General features: G+C 43.4%; 1 protein-coding gene across 3 annotated transcripts in view; it reads left to right on the forward strand.

The window, feature by feature from the left end:
- Positions 1-560: 560 nt before the first annotated feature.
- The window catches only part of SHB (SH2 domain containing adaptor protein B), a 69,591-nt gene continuing 42,730 nt past the window's right edge, over positions 561-27,421 (forward strand). For all 3 annotated transcript variants that reach the window (XM_051643111.1, XM_051643110.1, XM_051643112.1), the window contains exons 1-2: positions 561-1,388; positions 19,329-19,446. In XM_051643111.1, the coding sequence (XP_051499071.1) occupies positions 825-1,388; positions 19,329-19,446 (682 nt within the window). In that variant the 5' untranslated portion in view covers positions 561-824. The remainder of the gene's footprint in view (positions 1,389-19,328; positions 19,447-27,421) is intronic.

A 27,421-nucleotide genomic window follows, 5' to 3' on the forward strand; every position in this document is an offset into this window, starting at 1 on the left:
AGCTGAGAACGCGTCCGTGCACCCGGGAAAGACACCCACCGACAAAACACACGCGATCCGGCTTGCTCAGCGTCAGCCTTGGCGAGCCGCGGGCTCGGTGCCCTTCCACAGGGGCCAGCTGGGAAAGTCAGAGCCCAGCCTGCACAGAGAGCGGCTGAAACTCCACGGCGATGGGGACGGACAGAGGCTCCCGGACCTGAGGCGGGCTGAGGAAGCAGAGGCACCCGTCTGCCCGCGGCGGCAGCTCGGCTCCGCGGCCCCTGCGCGGGCACAGCGCTGCAGCTCGGCCCGGCAGGGCTGACTGGCCTCCCCTGCCTCCTCCCTGCGCGGGGCCGGGAACAGCCCCAACCAGCACGGCTCCTCGGAGACGCTGCCGCCGCCGCCGCGCATCCCGCGCCTGCGAGGAGGCGGCAGGGAGCCGCGGGGCGGGCCAGCGCAAGGCAGCGCTCCGCCGGCTCCCTTCCTTCCTTCCTCCCTTCCTTCCTTCTTCCCCGCCCCGGCTCCCCCGGCCCGGCCCTCCCGGCGTCCCCGCCCGCCGGTGCGTGCTGAGGTCAGGCCGGGCGGCGCGGCAGGCGCGGGGGCTGCGCTCGCGAGAGCCCGGGGCGGCCGGAGCGCGGGGGCCCGGAGCGCGGGGCCGCCGGCACTCGGGGCTGCGGCGGGGCCCGCTCCGCGGCTGGCAGCCGAAGCGAGGCGTGTGCGCGGCGGGGGCGGCCGGCCTGCCCTGCCCCGCCGCCCTGCTCCTCCATGCCGGCGGCGAGCGGGGCTGGCGCGCAGGGCGCCGGGGGCAGCAGGCTGCGCTGAAGGGCCGCGGCCGGCAAGGAACGATGGCCAAATGGCTGAACAAGTACTTCAGCCTGGGCAACAGCAAGACCAAGAGCCCCCCGCAGCCCCCACGGCCCGACTACCGAGAGAAACGCAACGGCACCGGCGGCGCGCCCCGCCCCGACGGGCCCGCGCACCTCCACCTCCAGCACCACACCTCGCCCGGCTTCCCGCACGGCCGCCTGCGCGACGAGACCAGCGACCTGCTCCGCGCCTACCGCGCCCAGAAGGACCGCGACTTCGAGGACCCCTACAGCGGGCCGGGCTCGTCGCTGCGCAAGCTGCGCGCCATGTGCCGCCCGGACTACTCGGCGCCCGAGGAGCTGGGCGAGGCGGCCGCCAGGGCGTTCTCCTCCTCGTCGTGCTGCGCCGCGGCCCCCGCCGGCTCCCCCCGCCTCTTCCGCAGCCACAGCGAGCGGCGCCCGGCCACGCCGCCCGGCGCCAGGCGCGTCTCCCCCAAGCACCGGCTCATCAAGGTGGAGAGCGGCGGCGACGGCGCGGGCAGAAAGCTCGGCAAGGGCGGCAGGCAGCCGGCCTCCTCCGTCCCCTCTGCCGCCAAAGATAAAGTAAGTTTCGCGCCCGTTCCCGCCCCTGTAGGCAGGGGAGTAGGGCTGGGGCTGCGTCAGCCTCTGGAAGGGTGTTTGGTGAGGGGAGCAGCTCCTGCCCCCCGGCCTGGCCCTTGTTGCTGTCCTAGGCAGGCCGGGCAGGGGCAGAGCTGGCTGACGGTGTGCGCTGCCCTCCGGCCTTTCGGACTCGCCTCCCGTCTGGTGGGCAGGTGGGCAGGTGTGCCTGGTCCTGCGCCGGGGCACGGTGCCCTGCCAGGCTGTGGGGGATTGCCTGCGGAGCCCCGGGGTCGCTTGAGCAGCCATGTCCGCGACCCGAAGTTGTGGCCTCAGCCCGTGGCGTGTGATGTGGCCTGGTCATACACACAAAATGAAAAATAAATTAAAAAAAAAAAAATCTCATGCTGTCCCGAATCGGACTGCCTGTTTTTAAGGGGACAGCTTGTCATATGTTGAGTAATTACTTCTTTGCCCCCTAGTTCGTAAGTCCTGTGTTTCATCAGCATCACAACTTGATGATTGTGTTTCCAGCTGGCAGGTACCTGAAGCAGACTCTATAGCTACTGTCTCAGTTGCAGGTGTTCTCCTGTCTTTTACTAGTCATTCACTGTTAACAAAATACTGTAGACACAGCAGTAGAAAGTGCTGGGCTTGGGAGCTCGGTTTGCAGTTGGGAATAAAGTTAATTGTTTTGCAAGCATAGCACATATTCCCCCCCATCCCCCATCTGTTGGTCCTGTGAGTGCAGTTTATGTTTTTCATGTATTGGAAATTACTGTTTCTCTGTTTTGTAAATTGGCACTGGGGCAATGGAGTCAAACTCGGGCACAGGAAGTTCCACCTTAGTGTGAAGAACTTACTTACTGTGAGGGTTACAGAGCGCTGGAACAGGCTGCCCAGAGAGGTTGTGGAGTCTCCTCTGGAGACTTTCAGGACCTGTCTGGATGCCTTTCTGAGTGAGCTGCCCTAGTTGGTGGTTTGTTGGGATTTTTTTTTTGCCCTGCTCTGGCTGGGGGGATTTGACTCGATGATCTTCTGAGGTCCTTTCCAACCCCGAATATTCTGTGATTCACAACTTCACAGTTGTCAGATCACAGGAATTCTAAGGATGTGCTGAATGTTACCAATTTAAATGATCAGTGTGTACGTGCTTAAATATGTAACATGATTGTGTTGAGTGGTGACACATTCCATGACAACTTGATAAATTATATCCTGTCCAGGTGAAATTCCAAGTAAATCAGCTTGCAATGGTGATGACACAATATCGAAGTCTAGAATTTATTATATAGTAATTTTAGGTGTAGTTCCTGACTTGAAGCAAACTATTTCGTGGAAGGGAATGATTCAAAGCTAGTCTCCCGATGTTAGTCTCAGTAGTTTATTTCAGTTGCCTGTGTTGATATCTTGTATCTGCTCTTTGGCAAGTATTTTCAGCAACTTCATATTTCAGAGAAGATAACTACTTAGGTAAAATGCTTCCAAGTGCAACTGTAACTATTTTTCTGTTATTTAGTTTGTTTTAATAGGGCGTGTTTATTTTTTAAATTATCTTCCAGTTTTAGACCCCACCAAAGCAATTTTTGAGCAGAAACTACAACTGTTATGAGGTTCCCTTTTATCTTGTGTTATCATAAATCTCGCTGCTGCTCTCAAGCCTTTGTTGCAGGCCCTAAAACTTCTTTCAAATGAGCAGCCCAAATTTTTTTTTCCCAAAACATACAGAACACGTCATAGTCACATTCTTTCTGGTTTTGGGAGAGAGAACTGTTTGTGACAAGCAGGAAATTCTAACATACCTGAGAAATAAAATTCTCCATACACCTCAAAAGGTGTATCTGCCCTCATCTGCAGCAGAATTTTGTTTTCAGGAGCTTGCTTTTTGTTAAATTGTATTATTTATTCTCTGTAATGGAAATGAAATTTCTCTTCCTTCCCAGCCCTGAAGTTTAAAGCCCAACAGGTGAATCTAGGAAGCAGTGTTCATAGTGGTCAGGCAGAGAAGTACTTCTCTCCTGCACCTGTCACTCACTGAGAAGTAAAAATGGGGAATATTGAGTGTGTCTAGTTCAGTGGCAAAAAAGCAAGTGGAAATAAACTTATGTAGGAAGGATGTAACAGAGGGGATAGTAAAAACGGTACAAAAAAACCCTAGAGATCTGACATTTGGAAGAGTTGATACACGTGGTAAAAACAGAGGGGAGCAAAATCTGTGAGTAACATAGCTTAAGCTGTTAAGTACCTTAGGAAAGAAAAAAGATCTAGTTGCCATATAGGTCTGTCATCTTAGAAATATGTTGGTGTTTAACAACCCAGTAGTGTTCACTGAAGGTCTGTGTTCCATTCCAGCACCTCTAGGTTTTTTTCTTTCTCATAGAAGGACAGAGTGCTGTTTTCCTTAATGTCTTAGCTGGAAAGTATGTTTTTCAACAAATTCAGTGAGAAATTTTCTAACTTTTGTCTGGGCGTCAGTAAAGAGTTGACTGAAGAACTCACTTGTGTTTTAAACTTGAAAGAGTTACTAGAATGGGAAGGAGATTTAAGAAGATGCTTGTTTGGTGTGGCTACTTATAAAGGACAAATGACAAAGTATGAATAATGACAGGTTATTTGAAATTCCCAGGAAAAAAATAATGGACTAGCTGATTCAGAGAGTAAAGGAGATGAAGATTATATGCAATGGCAGTCATGATTCTATTTTGCAAGATTCTGGGCATAGGTTGTAAAAGTAACCACAGAGATGGAATGAATCTGGGGTTCAGGAACCTTTGATGTGTAGAGGTAGAATTGCCGACTAAAGTTGAAGCAGACAAAGCCAAATTGCCATACAACTTTAATGGTGAAGTGACTAACCTTTATAACAGATGCCTAAGGGAGAATAACCACTGCCAGCTGTCTTTGAGTTCAAATCTGTGGGTGGGTTTTTTAATTTAAGTAATACAATCAGGCAAGTTTGAGGGCCTTCACAGTGATGCTTATCTTCAAACACGGGAGAGCAGCCTATGTTAGAATTGGTGGCAGAAGCAGGTCAGTTACTCCAGTATGGAGGATAAGAAATTACTGGCTTCCGTCTGCAGTGTTGGCCTGGTGGATGTTAACTGCTAAGCTCTCCTGTGGCAGCCAAAGGCATGTAGGCAAGCAAGTGTCCGTATGCCAGAACAACATGGCATCTACTGTATTTTGTAAGAATAAATGCAAGACTTGGCTTAACATCAGCTTGACAGACAAATCACTTGGTGAACTTGTGGTCTAAAAGAATGAGTTTAAGTCTTCCTGAGCGATTTTCCTCTCTCTGGCATCGTGTGGGATATGTAAAACCATGAAAGTAGTCATAGTTAAAGGGGATGGTGTTTATGTGAAAGGATTTTTGATGTATTTTCTCACCTGTTACACTTCTTTGAACCTTAGCATTTCTCTGCCTGGCTTTGCAGCTGAAGAACCTGGGATACCACACAAAGAGCAACTGTATCCAACTCCATGGCAGGAAGTTTTTTAGGATTTGAAAGCTGGGATTGTATCATACTTGTCCTTTAAAAGATAATTACTTAATAATAAGCAGCAATATGCATTTTCTCTATGCAGTGGAGGTAGAACTGTGCAGCAGTTCTGGCTTTTGAGTGCAGAATACACTGCAAGTTGCAAGATTAATTTCCACAGGACAGGACATATCGGAAATATCAGAATAGTTCAGTTCTTCACAGGCAGAGCTGATTCAGTGCAAAAGCATGCAAATGTTGTGAGGCAGCAGCAATCAGCCAGGAAACTGTTCAGGGCAGAATAGTTGCTGACTTGATATGCAAGGGTCTGAAAGCAATCAGAATTCTATGCTTGTATAAGGAATAAAAAACCCAAACACTTTTGTTTCCATAGGATCCACCTCAGAAGTGTGTGGTGCAGAGATGTCTGCTAGCTAAGCATGAGAGCAAAACCTGCTTGACTTGAAAGCTTTTCTCCCATTACATAACAAATAAGTACTTTTCTGACATTGCAATGGACAATGGAAATGCTGTTTGAACTTTTAAGGTCTTGTATAAATGTGCTTAGGTTCTGTGGAACGTTATTAATATCCGTATATAATTACATTTTTTTAAAGATACACTGAGAAGATGTTTGTCTTATTTCTATATATAGAAGGTCTAATTTTTATTTGATCTACCAAGTGAGAACAAGTCAGGTGTATTTTATAGAATCTTGCAGCTGCAATTATGAGGTTCACTGAGAAAACACTTGAAAGATGTCAAAGCAGTGTTTGGATTATTTATATAAAAGTATATAGTTTTTGGAGATTCTAAACTACAGATGCAGCTCTGTGTCTTATTCCTATGTTTAATCCATTGCATCAGGGTGTCAGGCTGACACTCTTTACACTTGCTTCTACTCTGAAGGACGTCATCTCTACATGTCATTCTCATTGGAATATTGGTCTGCTGTTGAGTCAAAGGTCTGAAGAAAAAGATGCCAGTGGCTGCTTGTCTTGTGAACCTGCATTAATAGCTTGGGCAAGGCCACACACAAAGGCAGCAAGCTGCATTTTTTCCATGTATCTCGTGTTGCTATAGTGCAGCTCTAATGCAGCCAGAAGTGCATTTTTCTACATAGGTCAGTCTCATGACTAAGGAACTATCGCAGTCTTTTGAATGGGAAGATAGTAGGTTATTACCTGAGCCTGAGGAGTCTTAGTGACTTCCTGGCTGTTTGAAGTGGTGCAGTAGGCTGTTCAGTTACAAGTATGCCTGGCATGTGCAGTATATTTTAAGACCTTGCAACAGTCTCTGCTCTGGAAACCACCTAATTTTCAGACTCTTGGACACAGAGAAATCCAAGCAGAGAAAGGTCACCAGGAAGGTGTATGAAGCAGTTGGACCCATGGAGTCTGAGGTGGGGAGTGGTAGTGTTCTGGAATAGTGTATCGTATCTATACAGTAAGCAGATCCAAACCTATTAAAGTGGGTATCTCAGTTACTGGATTCCAGTGAGAAGATTGAGTTGCTCCTTCTGAACTGAGATGTACTTACTGAACTATTTACTGGGAGACTGTAACTGAACATGTTCCACATGACCTTATTCTGAAAAAGGCTAATACTGCAGTACAGTTGCCTGTAAAGGAACTGGGCAGGGTGGTAGACTTTGTCCTCTTTCCACCCCTTTCTCTGCAACCCATCTATCTAATGTCTGTGAACCATGCTCACTTGGTCTCCAGTGAGAGAAAACAGGTGCTACTCCTTTATATGTACCTTCTCTTGCTTCACAGGAAAGCATGCAAGATGAACATGTTTCAGTTCTGGGCTGTCTTCCCAAATCTGAGAGATGCACACTGATACTAGGAACTGAGCAGTCACGTATTTCATTTCTGGAATCATTGCATAGTACAAAGTGCTTGTTCATTTTGAAGTATGAGTGTGAGGGGTACAGATTATTAGGTATGAGGTTAAAAGTTCTAGACAAAATCTCAGAAGGGACATATTTTTCTTTTTGAAAGCTTCTGTGTTTGTCTTTGGTTTTCCTTGCATTGTCCAGCTGTAATCTGTTTGCATCTGGAGTTAGAGACACCTATTGATGTTGTGCCCCTGTCCTATTCCTGAACAACAGTAATTAATATATATATATTTTTCTGAATCCTCAGCCTGTGTTCTGAGCATTCTGTAGTATGAGCAGTGGCTGGTATGTGTGTCAGGAGAAGAGTTAGTCTGAGCTTGGTGCTGTAATTTTTGTATCCCCATCAAAGTCACATTTTGAAATAGCTACCAAAAGACATTTGTTAATGACTGAAATTGACACCAGAGGGTTAGGCTTTACTGGAAGAACAGAATCACAGAACTGCAGAGTGGTTGAGGTTGGAAGGGACCTCGGGAGATAATTTTGTCCATCCATGCCCTGCTCTAGCAGGGCCATGTACAGCCAGTTGCCCAGGACCATGTCCAGACAGCTTCTGAATATGTGCTAGGGTGGAGACTCCACCACCCCTCTGGGCAACCTGTGCCAGTGCTTAGTCACCGTAAGAGTGAAAAAGTGTTTCCTGATGTTCAGAGGGAACCTTGTGTGTTTCAGTGTGTGCCTTTTGCCTCTGGTCCTGTTACTGAGCACCACTGAAAAGAGCCTAGCTCTGTCCTCTTTGTGCCCTCTCTGGAGATATTTATACACACTGGTAAGATTCGCCCTGACCTTTCTCTTCTCCAGACTGAATGGTTCCATCCCACTCAGCCCTTCCTCATACGTTAGGTGATCCATTCCTTTCATTATCTTTGTGGCCCTTTGCTAGACTCTGTCCAAAATGCCCATGTCTCTTTTGTACTGGTGATCCCAGATCTGGACACAGCAATCTAGTTGTGGCTTCACCAGTACTAAGAAGAGGGGAAGAGTCGCTTCCCTCAATCTATTGGCAATGCTTTGCCTAATGCAGACCAGGATGCCATTCACCTTCTTTGCAGCAAGGGCACATTGCTGGCTCATACTCAACTTGGTGTCCACCAGAACACCCACGTCCTTTTCCACCAAGCTGTTTTCCAGCTGAGTGGTCCCCAGCATATGCTCGTGCTTGGGATTGCTCCTCCCCTGGTGCAGGACTTTATTGAACTTCATGAGGTTCATGTTGGCCCATCTCACCATGCTTTAAGAGGTTCCTCTGTATGGTAGTACAGCTCTTGTGTATCTCAGCCACAATTCTGTTTGGTGTTTTCTGCAAAGACTACCCTTCTGAAGTTCAAATCTCTGCTCTTCTGAGATGTTTAAAGATCAATTTTGATCTTGGAAGATTAAAAAAAATAAATAAATAACTCAAAGGAACAGAAGTTAGTCTTAAATCTTCAAAGAAAAGTCACAAGTGTCTTAAATGTATTTTTAAAGATCAGTATGTAAAATCTGAACGAGATACAAATCCTGGGAGTCATTTTTTTACTGCAAGGATTAGACAAAAGGTAGATAAGGATCAGAAGCATGCAACCTAGGAGAAATTAGAACTGCCAAATGCTCCAAGTTTATAATAGGAATGTTGAGAGCTGCCTAGAATACTTGTTGCGCTCTGTTTTGAGAAGAACAAGTCTTACTAAGGCTGCAGAAATATGCCTTTCCCCCCTTGGCCCCCCCCCCCCCCCCCCCCCCCCGCCTTTTTCATTCTTGTTATGAAGCTCACAGGAAAGTTCCAGGAGGGAACTCAGACAGGTTTTTGGCTGTGGGATGCAGCTACCAACTGTTGCATATAACACTCTGCAAATCAATGCATGGGCTCTACAGGATTGTGATGCCATGTGTATTATATAGTCTGGGTTCAGACTGACAGGTTTTCCCGCTGTCCTTCAAGGATTAATACTCAAGGGAAGTATTGGAGCGAACATGGGTGCTGTTGAGTTGGGATTGCTGTCACCATGCGTCTGAGGGTGTTTGGTGGTATATGTGTCTGCTAAGTACTGAAGCCTTAACTGCTGATTTGGCACCAGAGAAGCTGAATTGTGGCATATAGAGAGGAGATTTCAAGTCCAGAGGGAATCTCAGTTGGAGTCCTGAGCTGTGGTGTAGGGATCCTGGCTCATCAGGGATTGAGGTTTCTCCTGTAATTGTTTTTCACTGGCTCATTCTGTACTGAGTGTTTGCCTATGATGTTTGTCTGCTCCATGGAACAGGCTTGAGTAAAGCTGAACACCAGACTGTAGAGTGGGGAGTTCTGGAGTGACTTTCCAACAAGGTTAAGGCAATGCAGCAAGTCCGGAGCTGTGCAAGGGAACAAGCTAATCATAGAGAGTTTTCCACCACCATTGTGTTACTGGAAAATTGTCAGGAGGGGTTATGATTGCTCACTCTTTGGCACTAAGTCTAGAGAAGCTCTTTGGTAACAGGCAGCTATCATATCTGGCATGATATATCCACACTGTTGTACTGGTATTCTAGCTGCGGTATAGTATCATAGAGTGGCTTTCTTGCATCTGGAAAGCTTGTACAAAGAGGATTCTACCACTCTAAAGTCAGAGCACTTCAGTGTGCAGGAGGAGTCAACATGCTCCTGTTGGTAAAGGGAAGGTAGAATGGCATACAGACAATTTGCAATGGTGGCTGGAGGTGAGACTGAAATACCCTGACTTAAGAGGTGGCCAGCTGTGTACAGACCTGTGCAGAACAGTAGGGTGCTGGTCATTTCTCTATATGGTGTTATAGCCTGCAGCTTCACAGCTTGGCCCCTCTGAGCTGGCAAAAGGGTGCACCTGTTCTCTGCTCAGCTCTCTCGTGCAGAAAGGGGAGCCATGTGGCCACTGCTTAGCAGGTTGGAGCTGTATCTTTGAGAGGTCAGATGGGCTGCAGGGTTGTGCCTGGAAGGATATCACTGCATATCTTTCAGGTCCTAGCACTGGCATGCCTATTAAAAGCTTGCCTCGTGTGTTTCACAGTTGGGTATCTATCTCTTGCTTCTTGTACGTGTGTTTACTACTCAATCTTTCCATCTGTTGATTGCTATGAAGATCTATACTCAAAAAAAGCCAGTTGTGGAAGAGAGGGAAGTAATCTGTTGTTTTTACATGTCCTTGCTGATTCGATAGTGATGATTTTGACCTGGTTCCAGCAGCTGACAGCTTCATGGAGACAGAAGAGAAGGATGCGTGCTGTAAATGCAATTCATGCTCTTTCAGTATCTGTAGTGTGTAATCTGACATATGAAGACCCTGGAGCATTCCTTTCAAATTTAAATTTTACATCGGTGAACAAATACTAGCTTACTGGAAGAAGTATTAAGCAAACAAATAATAATACTAATAGTAGTAGTGAGATATGTCCATATGACTACGCTTTATTTGTCATTGTGTTTTTATACTCATCCAATAATTCTAATTAGTTTTCAGATTGATAAAACTAGTAAGTGTAGGAGACAAGGAGAGGTGGTATGTTGTTTAACCTCAAAGGTAGTAGCAATCTTCGTATGGCTAAATTTTGGATGAGCTTAAATTTGATAGGGAAACTAAAAAAAAAACAAAACCTAAAAATGAATTTGGTGTTGGAGATTGCATGGGTGGCAAAAGAAGGCAGGTGAAAAGAGTTAAAATGCCAACAGCAGATTTATTGCCTTACAGGTTCTGAGTTTAAATACAAGTTAAAACTACATGGTGGATACCACATATTGCCTGTGGAAGGGCTTTTTAAAATTGTGTAGAGTCTAGAGCAGTCCATCATCGTAGCACTTGCAGGTCTTCCATCTTCATGGGAACCATGATATCTGTGAATGGAATCCAGATGCCTACTTAATCGCATTCTCTGTCTTTATGGTATAAGCATCTTCTGCCTGATCTGAAACTGTTGCTGTAGTCTACTAGTTTTATTATGTAAATTTAGGTTTTCTGGTTACCTATGTTGAAATTATTTGTGAAATTCTGAATCTTCATATGCATGTACATATAAAAAAATATGACAACTATATAAAAGATATAGTTATCATTATTGCGTGTTAATTTATCTACATGAATATCCATATTGCTGAGAAAGAGGTTGTAAACCTATCTTTGGAGGCTTTCATACTTGTGTGGGCCAGACCCTGAACAACTTGGTCTTACTTTTGTATTACCCCTGCTTTGAACAAAAGATAAGTTTAACTGTCTTCAGAGATTTCACAGAACCTAAGTCTTAAGGTAACTCTGATATTCAAAAACTGCCCAAGGGTTGCCAGGAGACTTAGTTAATATAGTGCATTCCTGCAAGGATATTGATGCAGGATCTGAGGTACAGCTCTGTCAAGCTGGGTTGCTTTTCCCCATTCTGTAGATGAATCTGTGCAGTAAGTGTATGTGGAGTTAGTCTTGACAGTAGTCTCTAAAGCATTCAAGCATATCTTCTTCTGCATAAGCATGAAAGAATGAATAGGGGTTTGTTCCAATAAAGTGCATGTGTATACAGTTGGGCATGGCTGGGTGAGTCAATGGGAGAGAATGATATTGTGAGGACACTAAAGTAAGGTTGAATAGTGGTGCTGATCTGCGAGAAGAATTAATTATACTTCCTTCTGTAGGTTGTCCTCTTGAATTCTCACATGGGTGTATACAGGAGACAATAAGCATAGCTTAAACAGCCTTACACAATTCTGTTTCAACAGTTGGTCTTCCATAAATTCAGCTTTCTTACTACTGCATTATAGCAGAGGTATTGTCTGCAGTCTTTCCTTCAAAAGTGCTCAGATAAGAGGTCTGTATTACACTTTTTTACAAATCCAACTTAAAGGAAACTTGCAAGGGAACTGTTAGCATTAGGACTGCTCTAATGTAATGTATATGTGGAAGAGAAACCTAGACAGAATAAGGTTATGCAGTTTGATGTAATTTAAAGGGCATTTTCACTCTAAATGAGAAATTAAGCCCAGTAAGAACATGTATTGCAACTTATATAAATAGCTTTTAGTCAGATTAATAAGGAAAAAGGATCTAGAATGGAAAAAGGTGCATCTTTATGTCTCTTTCTAACAGTCAAGTTTCTTAGTAAACCCCTGGTTTGCAATCAGATCTTGTGGTGGCCAGTTTGCCATTGTATTTACTTGAATCACAGAAGAAATACCTATTCTTTAGTTTTTTTACATGCTTCTTTGCTCCCTTAGTTCACAGACAGTCTTTGGGATAGGAGAGATGTTTGTGTCTCTAAATGTCTTTGTACATGTCCTTGCCTACCAGCAGCTGGTTGTAGTGCTGATTCTCACACATTCATGCAGAACACTTCCCCATGGCAAAGAATATGGTTTGACTTCTCCTTTTCTTTTCCTTGTCATTGTGATTGTATCCTTGACGAGCACTGTGCTAGGCACTGTGTTTAAGTGGAGGAAGTAATGTGAGACCTGGGAGTTGAAACAGCGTATGCGGGTGTCCCGGGTTCAGCTAGGATAAAGTTAATTTTCACATGGAACTGGGAGGGGACACAGTCAGGACAGCTGACCCAAACTAGCCAAGAGGTAATTTTATACATTGTAATGTCATTCTTGGTATATAAACTGGGGGAGTTGACCAGGGATGGGTGGAATAATGGCTTGGGTACTGGGCATTGGATTCCATGTGGTAAACAACTGCACTGTGCATCACTCACTTCATATATTCTTTTATTAGTGTTATTGTTATTACAATTTCTTACCTCCTTGTGTTGTCCCATTAAACTGTACTTATCTCAACCCACAAATTTAACCTTTTCTTCCAATTCTCCTCCACATCCCACCAGAGTGGGGGAAGGAGTGAGCAAGCAGCCGTGTGGTACTTAGTTTAGGCTGTGCCTGAGCCATGACAGGTGGATTCTGTTGATAGGAAAGGGACTGTGGTACAGATCTTCCTGCCTATGTCACTATTTCTGTAAATGTTACTGTAAAACAATCCATTGACAAGGAAACAAGATGTGCTTTGGAACAGTTGTGCATTGTGTATGAAGTGCAGACATTTTTTTTATAAAACGTGTTTCCCAGTGCATGGGAAAAAACCTGAACTTTTTGTTGGACTTTTTTTTTTTGCCACCTGGATTTCTGAAAGGAACAGTACCTTTTGACTGCTTTGTCTGTCCATTCTTCCATAACTCTTGTATCTATTGGCAGATGCTGCAAGGTGTATTTTCAAATTTAAAAGAGTTGAGTGGATAGGTCAAGGAAGGATGTTTTCCTTATTGAGGGGAAAGCAGATAGAAATCTGTTTTTAAACTTGCAACAACAGTATCTGAGTGGCCTGCATTGCCTTGTGTGAAGCAGAGGCACACACGGGGTAACTGCAGTTACTGCCTGGGCAATTTAGGGCATGGAGGAGAGAAATGAGGAGGCAAAGAGACAAGAACTGTTATTTACATATCAGTTCATAAGCAGTTAGGTCCTGTCCCTGTGAGTGTGTGAACCTGCAGAAGCTGCAAAGAGCAAGTAGTCTTCTCTGAAAATTAAGCCTTATATATGCAGGAGTAGCTTTTGAAACCCTGCTACTAAATACTGGCATGCTTTTTTTTTTTTTCCTCAATACTTTGCTACCTGTCCACATCTTGCCTGAGGAATTTAGGAACTACCTTTTCCAGTTTGTGCTTCTGTTACATTTTAGACAAGGAATGTGTCCCTCTCCAGAAAGCAAAGCTATGCATGGGGCCTGATTCAAGTCTTTCCAACACTCAAATTTATGCATGGAAGGAAAGGCACTGTACACAGCTCCATCCGTAGAGTAGACCTCTAGTATAACAACAAATTTCTGATTCATTAGCAAGATACTCCTCTCCCTGGAAGTGTTCAAGGGCAGGTTGGATGAGGCTTTGAGCAACCTGGTCTAGTGGGAGGTGTCCCTGCCCATGGCAGGGGGGTTGGAAGTAGGAGACCTTTAAAGGTCCCTTCCAACCCAAACTATTCTGTGATTCTATTCTATTAAAAATCCTTCTTTTACCCTTCCTGATCCTTTGACTGACCTTTTTGGGAATTCAACCACATACAGATCGCAGCATTTGCAGGTTTTCCAAGGCTTCTGAACTTTATTTTGAAAAAAGGTGGCACTGAGGCTATAGGGGGGATTACTCAACAGGTTCTTGTATTCAGTGCTTCATGTAAGAAAGTGTAAGTGCAAGTCTTTACTCATTTGGAAAACAAATCCAGACCAAACTTCAGAGGCCCTCTTGGTGCAGGCTGAGCTTTGTCCAGGCTTCATCCTCTGACATTTCTGATGTGTAATTGTCTGAGGAAACATTTCTCTAGGGCATGTTTGGGATGTAAGACCTCGAGACAACTCGGAGACAAGGAGAAAAATTAGGTATTTGTCAAAAATGGTTGTTGTAAAAAACAAACAAACCAAAACAAAGCCCCACTTAATATGGAGTGTATTCTACGGTAGCTAGAGTCTTGTGACTATAAATTCTCAGACAGGATGAGGAATTTTCATCACATTGTGTTAAATGTGCTAACCATGGTGTTCTTTGACATAAATTCAGTTTGCAAATGCTCTTCTCTTATCTCTGCTGATGATTACATGTTCTTGTCTGTGATTGCCAGTCACAAAAGCCGAAAGAGGACAGTATAGCCTGACTGTTCTTTTAATAGTTAAATATGTAGTAATAATGTATTTATAATATTAAATAATAAATCTCCCCTTGAAAAAGAGTCTCCCCTAATAATAAAGCTGACAAAGGTTTGGCTGCCAGGAGGTCTTTGGTATTTACTTCATGTTACTTAACATAATTCCTCTTAGATTCTTCCAGAATACTATGTCCTTAATCACAATAGCCAGTAAATCAGTTAAATAACAGAGTTCTACGCTGGAGTTGCTGTTTCAATGATAGATGTTTTGTATTTCCTTTCAGTTCAAAAAGGGTTTATCCCTAAAGACTCAATTTATTTCTGCATGGTAGTTCTCTTTTTGTTTGTTCCTTTTAAAATGTGATTTATAGTCAGGTAGCAGTATCTGAAAAATTATGCATTTAGGTATGGTCTTAGTTTTATTCCTGTGGCTCCAAATGCAAATCATTCTTTTGCATATGCAAATACTAGTTTAAACTTGTAATTAATATATTAATTTATGTAGGTCTTACATGGTATTTTTAAAGACTGTAGAAGAACAAGGACTGTGGATCAGCAGCAAAGCTTGCACCTTAGTTAATGCACATTAGAGAGGTAAACCAGAATCTCAAGCTTGTATTTAATTGACTGTGTGTGGGGGGTGTTGTTGGGTTTTTTGATCTTGTATCCGTTAGCTGACTTTTGAGCTGTAGCTAAGGTTTTGAATTTGTCAACTTGTCTGGTAACTTAGCCGTATTCCTTTTCTTCTGCCTTTGAGCTTTAACAGACAACCTGCTGGGGAGAGGTCCTGTGAGTGTTCCCTAAATCCTTTTTCTTTCTGATCATGGAAGCTCAAACACAAGTTTTATTTACTTTTGATCAGGGCACTTCTTTATGTTTTGGAGTTTCTTTTGCTTGAAGTTAGCTCATCCCTCTCATTTCTATTACTAGATCTACATCATAGAAAATTATATCATGGGGATATCCCGTATGGGATGCCACAGATTGGGCATTTATAGAACAGGAATCAGAAGTTGCAGGAGCTCACAGTTCACTCCAATGATCTTGCATTCTGCTAAGAGATAAGCCACAGGTCTTTAACAATAGCCCTGACAAACACTGCCAATTGAGACGTTAATTTGGAAACCCAGTGGCTGCCTGAGGCCTTCAAAAGATTTGCTGGTAGCTGTGATTCTTTTTGGCAGGCAGGACCCACATGAAAGTGGTTCTGGCAGAGAAAACAGGCAAGTTAACTGTGTTCTGCTCCCGAGGTTGGACCCTGTGTCTGAATGCCCTGTACAAAACGTCAGCATGTTGCCCCTTGTCGGATTGTGTCCGAGGCAGATGTAGCAGTTACAGTATTAGATCCTGAGCAGGCCTGACTAGTTCAGGCTTCTGGGAGGGATACATTGGTAGATGATGGATGGCACCTATCCCTTCTCTTTCCTGTCCTGTGTTTGTCAGTCACTAACATGAAAGATCAATTTGGAGGTCAGTTAAGTTTAGTCATGTGCCTTGGAAGTGCACTTAACCCAAGATGTGGGAAGAGCACAGCATGCAAGCCATAAGCTGGGATCTTCTGGCCTTGGCCTCTGGACCACAGAAAACAAGCGACTGGTTGAGACCAGTTTGCAGTTCAGTGGCAGAAGGGTTGTTGTAAGAGAAAAACGCGACACAAATATCCCCATCTGAAAAAGCAGTGAGCCTTGGGAAACATGAAGGCACTTTGTCACATGGAAAGGTCTGTTCGTACATGCCCATGAGGGATAGATAACAGCATGGTGCTCTACATTTGGATCTTACATGGCATGGAGTTGTTTAGGATCATGATCTGCAGAGCTTACTGCATATGCAAGGGATGTACCTGGGATACTCAGAGGCTTGTGAACAGAACTTGCACATAAGATTGACAAGCTTGTGCTTTATGAAGATGGAATAATAGTTAACATATATGGAAACAGTAACAGTCAATAGGGGAGTCTTCTGATAGCTGAGAGCTACAAAGCTACTTTGAGTAAGGAAAAACAAATACACGTTTCCAGGAAAGTGAAGCAGACTGCACTTTCTCCCAAGTGCTAAAAAGTGGGCTTGGGATTTGTTTGAGGATTTTTGTTTGGGTTGGTTTTTTGTTTTGTTTGGGAGGCTTTTTTTTTTTTGGGGGGGGGGGTGGTTTGGGGGAACCATTTTGCCCAGTCCGACAAATTTGATACATGACCGGATTGAAAACGTAATTATGGAAAGCTGTACAGAATCTCACAGTGCTTGTGACAGTATTAATCATCTGAAGGGTAGGAGTTTACACCCACTGTCCAAACTAAGGGAGGTTTTCACTCCAGGGGTTACTGCAGTGCATGTATTTCCAGCCTCAAATAGGTCTGGGGCAGATTTACAGATAATAATTAATAATAATAGGAATAAATACAATAATGAAATTATGTGAGTTTTAAACTCCTTACATTTTTTTTTTATTATTTCTTTGGTAGAAAGCAGCTTTCGCTTTGTTACTTATAACAAATAGCAAGTTAGTTGCTTTAGTCCGTCTGTTTGTGTACTGTGCAGTAAGCTCTTAAATATGTTACAGTTATGCTTAGAGCAAATGAGTCTTGACTTTTATCTTGTTTGACAGCATTTTGTGTGTGTATTTTTCCTTCTAGTATATTTTTGGCAAATGGAGAAGAAATATCAAATAATTGTCAGACTGCTTTCGGTTTCTTCGTTTAGTAGTACAGTTATGCCAAGGATTGGCAAGTACTACTTGTCAACATTTGTGATAAGAGTGCAGCACAGAGCCCACACTTCCATCCAGCATCTCTTGACAGGATTGCATCAGAAGACTAAATGGATTGAATTTCAGCTTCAGCATTTTTCGAGATAAACCTGTCCTTGTGACTAGGAGAAATTACTGCTGTGTGATACTAATTGTTGGCTTTGTCTTAAGCACGTGCAGCTGCTGTCAGTTGGATTTGCTGGTTGGGCATATGTTGCCAGACATGGCGGAGCAGAATTTTTTCCTTTTGTTTGACTATTTTCTACAATCATAGGGCAGTAGTTTCAGACACTGAGAGAGAGAATATTTTTTTTCCTCTGTTACCATGGTCAGCATGGTGGTTTGTGGTCAAACAGAAACTTCCAGTCACTTTGAAATTTGAGTGGAGGAAAACACAGTTAATTCATAATTAAAACATTGATCCCAGATACTTTTGTATCCCCTATCTGTGACAGGTAAGTAGGCCTTACTGTGTAGGACCTGTGTAGGACAGGTAAGTCTTGCTCTGACACTTATATCTTGTGTGTTCAGTGATAACAAATATGCCCATTCTTTGGAATGTGCTTGTGAGTGATCTGTAGTCCAGAGTTGGGAACTTACATTGAGAATGTGTTGGGGGTTTTTGGTTGACTATTTTTTTTAAATGCTTTTGTGGTTTGTTTTTTTTTTCCTAGTAAACAAAATAAGTAGTATAAAATTGCAGTGTGGCAGTGTTGCAGGACTTGAGTAGTAACTCGGAAGTGTGTTAGCTGTTTTGTTCCCTAATCTTAAAGGAGATCTCTGCCTTTCATAATGCAGTCTTCATTTACTCCATGACATTTGTGAAGGTGTTTGATCTGGTAATGCTTTTGTGTTCTTTTTTTGCTCTGTGTGGTGAAGTACATTGCCAGCAGGAGATAGAACAGATGTAGCTTCATTCTTAAAGCTGACATTGAAATCCAGTTGGTTGTTTGAAAAGATTGAAGTTGTTGGAATAGCTGCTGTGAGTTTTACTGGTGCTGATCTTAAAAATGTAAAGGTATTGGTGGGACATGAAGAGTCTTGGTTGAAAAATCCTTCTTAAATAGCATAGGCATTCAGTGCAGAACCATTTTGGCTTTCCCTCCTTTGAGTGAGGGATTTGATTGGTGATCTCTTGGTGTTGGTTCTCACCCAAGTCGTTTTATGATTCTGTGGAAATTCAGATGCTGAGGCTCTCCTCTGCTTTCTCTTCTTTTGCCCATCCTATGTTACATCTTTGCTGTGTATTAATTCTTATATGAGGATTTTTTTCTTTGCCCTGGTCCCCATGTCAGCTTCTAGGAACAATTCTAAACTCTACCTCTTCAGTAACAGGGATAAATTATTCCTGTTACTTTAATCAGCTGATTGGAAAGCCTATGTAATCAATGGGACTTACGTAACGTAACGTTATTTTGCAGAGGTCAGAGAAGCGTGGTAATGTAGGTAAGATTTTCTAACCTTCAGGGTTTTCTGGTCTCAAATGGAGGAAAAATGCTTGTTCTTCTGACAGATAATTTCTTTTTGCTGCCATTTGTCCCAGTTCAGAAAATACAGGTAAAGACAACGTTCCTTTGAAAGACTGGTATCGGCACAGGTGGTTTCAAGAAACTGAGTTTATTAAACAAGAAGCTTGTTTTGTGTCTTCTCCTTTTCATCTTGACAACTAAAATTACAGGTTTTATTTCCTGCTCTTTATTAATGCTGAGAAAAGAATAGCCTTTGAGTATTTATTTGAAAAAATTTTAGCAATATTTTCAGTTGTAGATAAAAACTCTGAAAAGCAGAGCAGGTGAAGTAGGTGCAAGTGAAAGTGTGCACTTTTTGTTTTGCCTTTTTTTTTTTTTAACTTTTTTTTTTTCCCCTTCTGAATATTGGCAAACTTCTCTGATAAGAATTACACTGGAATGAATGTGCTGACTGATTGCACCTTTCTAATTTGTCCATCCCAATTATTCCATATCTTGTGCTAGTCAGAAATCTTTTGACACAGAGTCTGCTTTTGTGAGTCTTCTGGTCTGAACAGGAGCACACTTCTATTTCAGCATCATTTAGTAACTGATTTGTGGCAGTTGTGTCTTCGTCCTCTGAACTTGGACTGTGCTTTGAAGTTGACATAGGATGCAGCTGTGTGAAACTGTCTTTTTGCTGGTAGTGTTTTACCGTCTTCTAGTTTGCACATTTGACTGGAGATTCCAGTAATAGTTACTTTCTTGTCTTTCAGGTTTTGATAGCTGATGACTACTCAGATCCGTTTGATGCCAAAAGTGAGTTGAACAGAATGGGAAAAGGAGAGAACACTGGCTATATGGAACCATACGAAGCCCAAAGAATAATGACTGGTAAGAAAAGACAATTGCATATGTGAGCTTTAATTGCATAGCAGTTCATGTCGGTATTACAGTTGCTATGGAACAGAAGTGCCCTTTGGCAATGCAAAACCATGATTCTGAAGATGCTTAGGTAGTCAACAGTAAGTGCGGTGGAGACTTTTCATGCGCCTTGATATCTAAAAATGCTGCTCTGGACCTGCCTGTGAATATAGCTGAGTTATACTGTGATGTGGGAAGATGAAAATGTGAGCAATGGGATTTGGGCTGTGTGCTGCCCAGCTTGGCAGTGTAAAGGCTGTCATTTTTGTACATAGTAGGGTTGGCCAAAACAGTATGTTTGTTCACTTAAAAATGGTTGACTGGTTTACTTACGGCCTTTTTTATCTCAACTAGATTAAGACTTCTTGGTCTTCCCTCTGTTGGAGGAGGACAGCAAAGTTACATCTTTGTGTAGCTTCCTTCTTTCCTTGGTTCTGTGATGGTTTTTTGTACCAGTGGTCAGAATGTCACACTTCAGCAATCCTGTGAGCCCTTAACTGCTATTCTTGTTAGTGTCCTTCCTTTTCTGTCCTGTAGGGAGGTGGTTAGTGGTAGTATTGTGGTAGGAGTTTGGACTATTTAAACCTCTTGTCCTGGCATTATGCAACTGTATTGTCCCTGTATTTTCCTTACATTAACTACACCAGTTTCTTACTTGTTGGCTCTGCAGGCTGTAAACTATTTCTGGGTATGGGAACATATGTTCCTAATTTATGACAATTTAAGTCAGTCAACACACATCTTTGTGCAGTTCAGTTGTGCATTTCTTGGATTTGTACAGCAGATCCTCTTTTTCTCATTATGAGGTAAAAGTCACTCTTCTGCCCAGTTAAGTTGATTGTATGCTTTCCTTTTCTATTGGCAGCTCCTGTTTTGGGCCCTCAGAAAAGATTAATCAGTGGGGGAAGATGAGGCTGTTGGATGCAAAGATCCTTTTTTCATGCAAGTGTTCCGATTTTTCTTTTTTTAAATAGCATTTCTGAAGAGAGAGACAGCAAATTACATGTATAGACTATGTTGTTTGGAAGTTTTCAGTGTCTTATAGGGGGACTCTGAGCTTTTATTTCTCATTGATGTAAAGCTGTTCATTCTAGTTGAGTAATTTCTCAGATAAACAAATTAGTCCAAGCAAGTTCTTGTTCTTTGTACAGCAGTGATGAGCATTTGTAATTTTAACTGTGATGCTAACAATGCTTAGATTCTTTCTTCCTGTGTTTAGAATAGGAGCTTTTTCTATCTCCTTTTCCAGGTTAGATGTAATAAATTAGGTGGTTTAGTGGACAATACTGGATGGTTTAGCTAAGTGAGAGACAGTGAATTTGTGTGGTCTTGCTATTGCAAGACACTCTTTTGCCAAATTGCTGTTTAGTGCAGCTGATAAATTGTTAAATCTGCTCTGTTATTATAAAGCAAACCTGAGGAGCTCTCAAAGATGCTAAAGGCACTTTTGAAACTGGGGCTTAATTGCGGTCTAGTTAGCCCTAGAGAGAGAGAATCTGCATATCCCAGAAGAATTTACTTTAGGAGACACAGAAAACAGAACAGCTTTTTGTCCTTGTTTACACAGGTACCCTAAGTCTTGATGAAATTTGTAGACTAGGCATAAGGACTGGTTTGAAATAGGAGCCTAAAGTTTTTGTGCTTCACACTCCTTGAGGTAGTAGAGGATTTGGCAAAAGCAGATGTTCGTATGAAATAAGAACCTATTATTTCATCTAGAGAAGCTGAGCTTACACCTGAATAGAAATGTCTGATTTCTAAAATAACAAATATATCCATTTGAAGCTTATTCTTCCTCCCTGAGAGCTCCATGAGCTCACAGTAGTGATGCAGTTGGTTCTCAGCTGATGTTTAATCTATTAAAAAAAAATAAAAATCATTGAAGTTGATTATTTCAATTAACTACTTGATGATCTGTCTGATTCCATGCTGTCTGTGGCTAGAATTGAGTTCAGCCAGACCTGTAAGTTTCTTCTGTTGATAGTGTCTCCAAAAAATACTCTCTTCCCAGATTTGTCATTGTGTTTGAGAGAAAGCAACCTTTATACCAAGGTTAGGAAAGGCTTGTCCTGAGGCTGAGGTAGAACATGTTGGGAATGAATGCTTGTTTGTAAGATACTTTCATCTTCTGGCAGCCAAACATATCTGCTGACCTTTGCTGATATTCCTAAGTGTCTGTCCTGTCTTCAGGAAGTCCATGCCAGAGGTTCAGAGAAAACACCTGGGAATGTAATTCTTTGTGTGATGTGCAGTGTGAGTCTTACCTTGGGTGAGTGCACCCAAAGCCATAGGAACATTGTTGCATCTTTGCCTTATCCCCAGCCTGTTTAGGGACTGGATGTCCCAAAGCAAATTTAAATGTATGAAGGAAATTCTCTGTGATCTTAGTATCTGGCATACCATATCATCGACTGTATCCATGGAGTGAGATCCTGGCCTGGCTTCTATCATGCATGCAGCTGTGTTTGAAAACGAGTTGAGATAGCTAAGAAGATGCTCATTTCAAAGCATTCTGAGAAGTATGTGGACCAGAGAAAAAAACTAACATGCTAAGAAGGTAACAGTATTGCTGATACTACCTGGATAACCATATCCTAACAAGAAATAAATGAGGAAGGATTGGAGGCAAAGAGAAGAGGAAAGAAGAAACAAAACAAGATAACATTACTGTAACCAGGGTTCCTCAAAAGGCTGCAGTCCTATGTGTTGATTTACATCTGAGCTGTCTAATTCCAGAAAGAACTCTGCTGTCTTGAACCAGCAGTATAAATCCCCACTTCTCCCTTGCAAGGGCCAGACCATGTCACAGTGTATTCTAAGTATGATGTCTGCTGCTTTCTTATGCAGGCTTTTAATTCTTATTTTTTCCCCTAGTGTCACTCTGTAGCTGCTGCAGTAGCTGCAGCAATAATGTGTGGCCCATCACAGAAATAGGCCTGTGCTGCCTTACCAAGCCTGTAACTGAGCATCCTTGCTTGTATCAGGTGTAAGTGGTACTTCATGCTTGAGAGGGAGTACCTGACAGCAGCTGTGACTGGAGCTGCTACGTTGGAACAGAAGTGAATGGCTGAGACACTGTCAGGCCAGAGGGGTGGTACTTACAACATCTAGGCTGTTCCATCATCCATTTTTCTCAGGGAATTCTAGGGGAAGAGAAATTAGATTTCACCTGAGTATTTACTCCCATCAGCCTGCCCTGGATGTCAAATACTGAAAACAGGTCTGTTTATTTTCTGTGGCAGTTCCTTACCTGAGAGGAGGAAAGGTGCCCTCGATTCATGGGTATGGCTGTGCTGGGGAAAAATCCCTTTAAAATCCTTAGTCAGTAAGGCCCTATCCCAGTCATGCCCTGCGAGTTGAAGAGATGGTGCCTTTCCACTTTCTCCTGAACACTGCATGTTGACACAGCTTTTCCGGAATCAAAAGCCAAATTAAGACAGTCTATTCCACAGCCATCCGTGGGCTGGATCATAGAGTTCATCTAAAATTCACCTTTGGAGGAGGATCCAGTTTCAGATTGTCACTCAGACAGGGGTACAGTGTCAGACTTGTTCCTCAAAGAACTATATCCTTTTAAAGGTGTAATAAAGTATACTGGCTACAAGAGTGAGGTAATAGACTGCATCTCTTGTCCTTCTTACCTTGCTGGTTGGCTTTCAAGGGAGCCCCCTACCCCAACTCACAATTTTTTGAGTATAATGTACCTAGTTATATTACATGCTATAATACAAAAATAATTTTGTTTGAGCAATAGTACAATTCAGGTCAATTCAAGTCTCAAACTAATTTGGAACCACATTGTCAAAGATGGCAGGAGAGGGGTGGGTGGCATTCTGTGAGTGGGGAAGTGAAAAGCATTATCTAAGGGGTATGCCTTCCATGAGGTATGTTTGTTGGTAAAAACACTGCTGTCTTTTCCAGATCAGGAGCTGTGTTTTTTGTGCTCTAAAATGGGTAGTGAAGGAGAGTTGGAGCAGGCTAGGCCCTTGAGTTAAGACAGTGGTTTGAAAGTTGAGCTAAGCATGTGTTAAATCAGTGCCTTGATTTTTTTAGAGGCCTAGAAGTGCCTCAGGTCTGTGCTTGGAACTTTGAACGTACACCATGTTTTTACTTGGCTTTTTTTGGCAACACCAAGTACTGTGCCAGGATCATCAAACCCTCCATGGGGTTCTGGCCTGTGTATCATGCATCTGCCTCAGGGATATGATACACAGCAAGAAACCTTTCTACTTGTGTTTCAGGATTCTGTAGACTTCAATGGGTAGCATTTCTGAAAAGAGTTACTTTCCTTGAGAATTAACGTGTCATGTGGTATTCCTCTTGGACCAAATGCTGTGTTGTGAACAGACTTCTGAAGGCTATCAAAACATGACAATAAAATGTGTATTGTGCCTCTCTTCTGTTCAGAGTGACTTTAGAGGCTACTCAGGACTTAATTTTTTTCCTTCCAGACAGTCAAAGGCAGGTATTCAGCAGGAATTCAGTTTTGTTATTGACTGATTTCTCAGAAGAGGCTAGTCACACAGTTGTCCTGGGACTTGGATGTGTTAGATCTTGTAGTTGTGAGACATTGCTGTCTCAGGAGATCAGGAGAACGGCTCATGTGCATTGAGTCAGTCCTGAATCAACACAGCATCGTGCTGCCAGTACCCTTTCAAGACTGGGAAATGTAAGTAAGTCACAAAAGGACTTCTGGCCATAAATGGAAAACTGAATTAAAGTCTCCCAGATGTAGTTAAATCTGAAAAGAATGTGTCCTTCCTCATGCAAGCCTGGTTGTGTATGGCAGACTGATCAAAGGAGTTAAGGTATGTGCTTCAGGCTCGGGTGACTGGTACAGGAGAAGAATCTATGTGCTGGACCTGAAGAGCTGGAAACTATTTCTGGTGATGCTCTGAAGCATTTGGATAATGGCAGAGAGATACATGTTGTCTTGCCTGTGTTGTTCAGTGCAATTATCAATTTGAGTGATGACACACGTGCTATCAGCAAAGATGAACATGAACTAAAGGAAGTGCTTGAAGAGGAAGGGCAGAACCTCCATTCAGAGGGACCTTAATAAATGTTATTTATTATTAAATAAATTCTGTTAACAAGAGCTTTTTTGAGGTTAAAAAAGTGAGATATTAGAGACTTTTCCAAAGGAATATTCACAGCTTTGTTCAAAGGCTCACAACAGTAGTATTGTCCTTCCTTTCTTCTTTTTTGGTGTATTTATCATCCTGTCTTTGTATACATCATCCTGGCTATGCAGTAGAACAGCAGTGAGCAAGTTTAACTAGCTCACACCTAGGATTTTTGTGCTTTTCCTCCCTCCCTGTAGATGCAGAGAGCTGAGCATTGTCTGTAAGTGCAGACAGTGCTAGGAGAACAGCTGCCTTCATGTGCTTCAGTGCTTCTTTCAGGGGACTATGGTAAGAGTCTGTGACTGAATCACAGTGGAATCTCCACTGCATGACAGGCAGCCTAACGAAAGCAGTGCACCTGTCTTAACTGAGACCCCCCCTCGGACATGCTGGGAGCAGTAGTTCTGCCTTGCTGCAAGCTATCACAGAAATGCTGGGAGTGTGGGGAAAACAGCATTCCCATGAACCTGCACCTACTTCAAAAGGTCTCAGGTGCCAGTTTCCCTTGGAACTGGAGAGGCTGTTTTTTTGTTCAGACATGTAACTTCATCTGAATAGTCACTACAGCACATTGGTGGTGAGTCAGTTCATGTAAAATCCTTTACCAGGTGGCCTCTGGCATCTTGCTTGTTGGCACTGAGTTTAGCACTGCAAATAATGTAAAAAGAGCAATGATAATTTATTTGATAAATATTAGGCTGCAAAGATTAGCACACAGAGCATGGGATGTTTAGAAAGAACATTTCTGGCCTATTGATGGTCACTGAGCCTGGCTGTGATATTTAAGCACTGTAGTGGTTGGTTAAAGATTTGCTATCTGCTTGTATTTTGAACATGGCAAACAACTGTAGCCAACACAGAAAAGTCACAGGGTGTTTGTCCACTAAGATCAGCAGCTGGCACAGTTTTCAAAAGACTTCAAGCTTCTTCTCTTGTTCCTGTATTTTTCTGTGCTCCAATTCTAGATTCTGTTTGAGGATCTAACACTAGGCTAGCCATGACTAGAATTCAGCCCAAAATTATAATTTATTCATCATCAGTTCATCTCATATGATATTATGGATTCCTTACTAGAACTCTTATGTTCATAGTCCTGCTGCCAGCTGGTATGAATAAGACTACATGCTGGTCATTATAGCAGAACATGTGTTCAGATTTTTTTTTTAAAAAAAAAAAAAGGTAGGAAAAAGTGCAAGGTAACTCTTCACTGAAGTTTGATGTGTGCGTGCTCTCAATTCATTGTTTGCAGTGTGGAGAGCCACAGGGTGAGACCTGAAGTTCAGTAGCACACAACAGTAAGCTTGAGACTTGTATCAAAATGGCTTTGTTTACATGTTGGGAGTTTTCTAAAGGGCTGCGCTGGAAATCTTGGGGAGATCTTCGTGGAGCTGACAAAGAAGGGGATGTCTGGTGTGTCCTGAATATGCCCATCGTTTGGAGCATAGTGGTAGTGTTACTGTATGTGTTTATAGAGCTCGGCTCTCACCTGCTGTTAGCCCGATTGTAATGCATAATTCCCCGCCACCCAGCAGAGGTGAGGACTTACATTCTGAACAACTGTGTTGCTTCTTTAAAATAAGCTAGAAGTAACGTTAGAAACTTTTGGCCTTCAACATCTATTTCAAGTTGTTTCTTATTTTGTTAGAAATTTGGGCAGAGGTTTTATTCTACAATGATTTAAAGGAAAGAACTTGTCTAGGGACAATTAGAGGGCTTTTTCCTTTGTATTAAGTCTGTTGTGCATGAGTTAAGGCGTGTTAGCAATAATGCTGGCTCTACGTCAGCAACAAGTCCTTTTCTTTAGGTGAAAGTGGCCATTTCAGTGAAGCCACTAGGCGAGGGACACCAGAGCGAGGGATCGTGCTGGTGGACTCCTTCTGCAGTGGCTAAACCAAGGAAGGGAAGCCGAGATATGGAGAGAGAGGAAGGGAGTCAGTCCCAGCCCCTGTCCCTGGGTGGGGAGTGAGAGCTTCTGGCAAGCAGCAGCTCTGACTTGCCGTGGGTGGAGGCAGAGGGACTGACCCCCTCAGGTAGAAGAGCAGCCCCTGGGGAGCACAGCAACCAGGAGCAGCAAACAGGGCCTGGCGTGGCAATTCGCACAGGCAGGGCGTGCGGAGCAGGGCACGGGTCCCCTCTTGGCTCAAGGTAAGATCTCAGCTAGTGATCATCCCTCCCCGAAGAGGACCTAGCCATGGTATCCACTCAGTCAAAAACTGTTGCCAGGAGGACAGTGGCAACCCAAACAGAGGTCCCTCCCAAGAATGCAGCTGTCCAGGTCTCTGTATGCACAGAATGTCTCAGTCGTATCGGTGGAGAGCAGAGAGCACTTGCGTGTGCTGTGACCAGGTGAATGATTTACTCAGCCCAGTGGCTGAGCTGAAAGAGGAGGTGGAAAGATTATGGAGTATCTGGGACTGCGAAGGAGAAATAGATTGGTGGAGTAATACCCTACCATCCTTGAGACAAAACCTCAAGGTGGAGGCTTCACGAGAAGTATAGGATCCTCTGCCTTCCTGTCACCTGGCAGAGGGAGGGGACCTGAGAGAAGAGGGGAACTGGAAGTGGGTCCCTGCTCGAGGCAACAGGCAAACCTGCTCCCGACTTCCCTCACCTTCACATGTGCCCCTACAGAGCAGGTACATGGCCCTGGATCAGGAAAATCAGGTAACTGAGGTTACTGACAAAGGTCCATCCAGGGAGCTGCCGAGGCAGTCTGCCCCATGTGTTAGGACTGCCTCTGCTGAGAACAAAATGAAGGTAATTGTTGTAGGACATTCTCTTTTGAGGGGAACCGAGGGCCCCGTATGCCAGCCAGACCC

This window comes from Apus apus, chromosome Z (assembly GCF_020740795.1).
Source record: "Apus apus isolate bApuApu2 chromosome Z, bApuApu2.pri.cur, whole genome shotgun sequence".
Lineage (NCBI taxonomy): Eukaryota > Metazoa > Chordata > Aves > Apodiformes > Apodidae > Apus > Apus apus.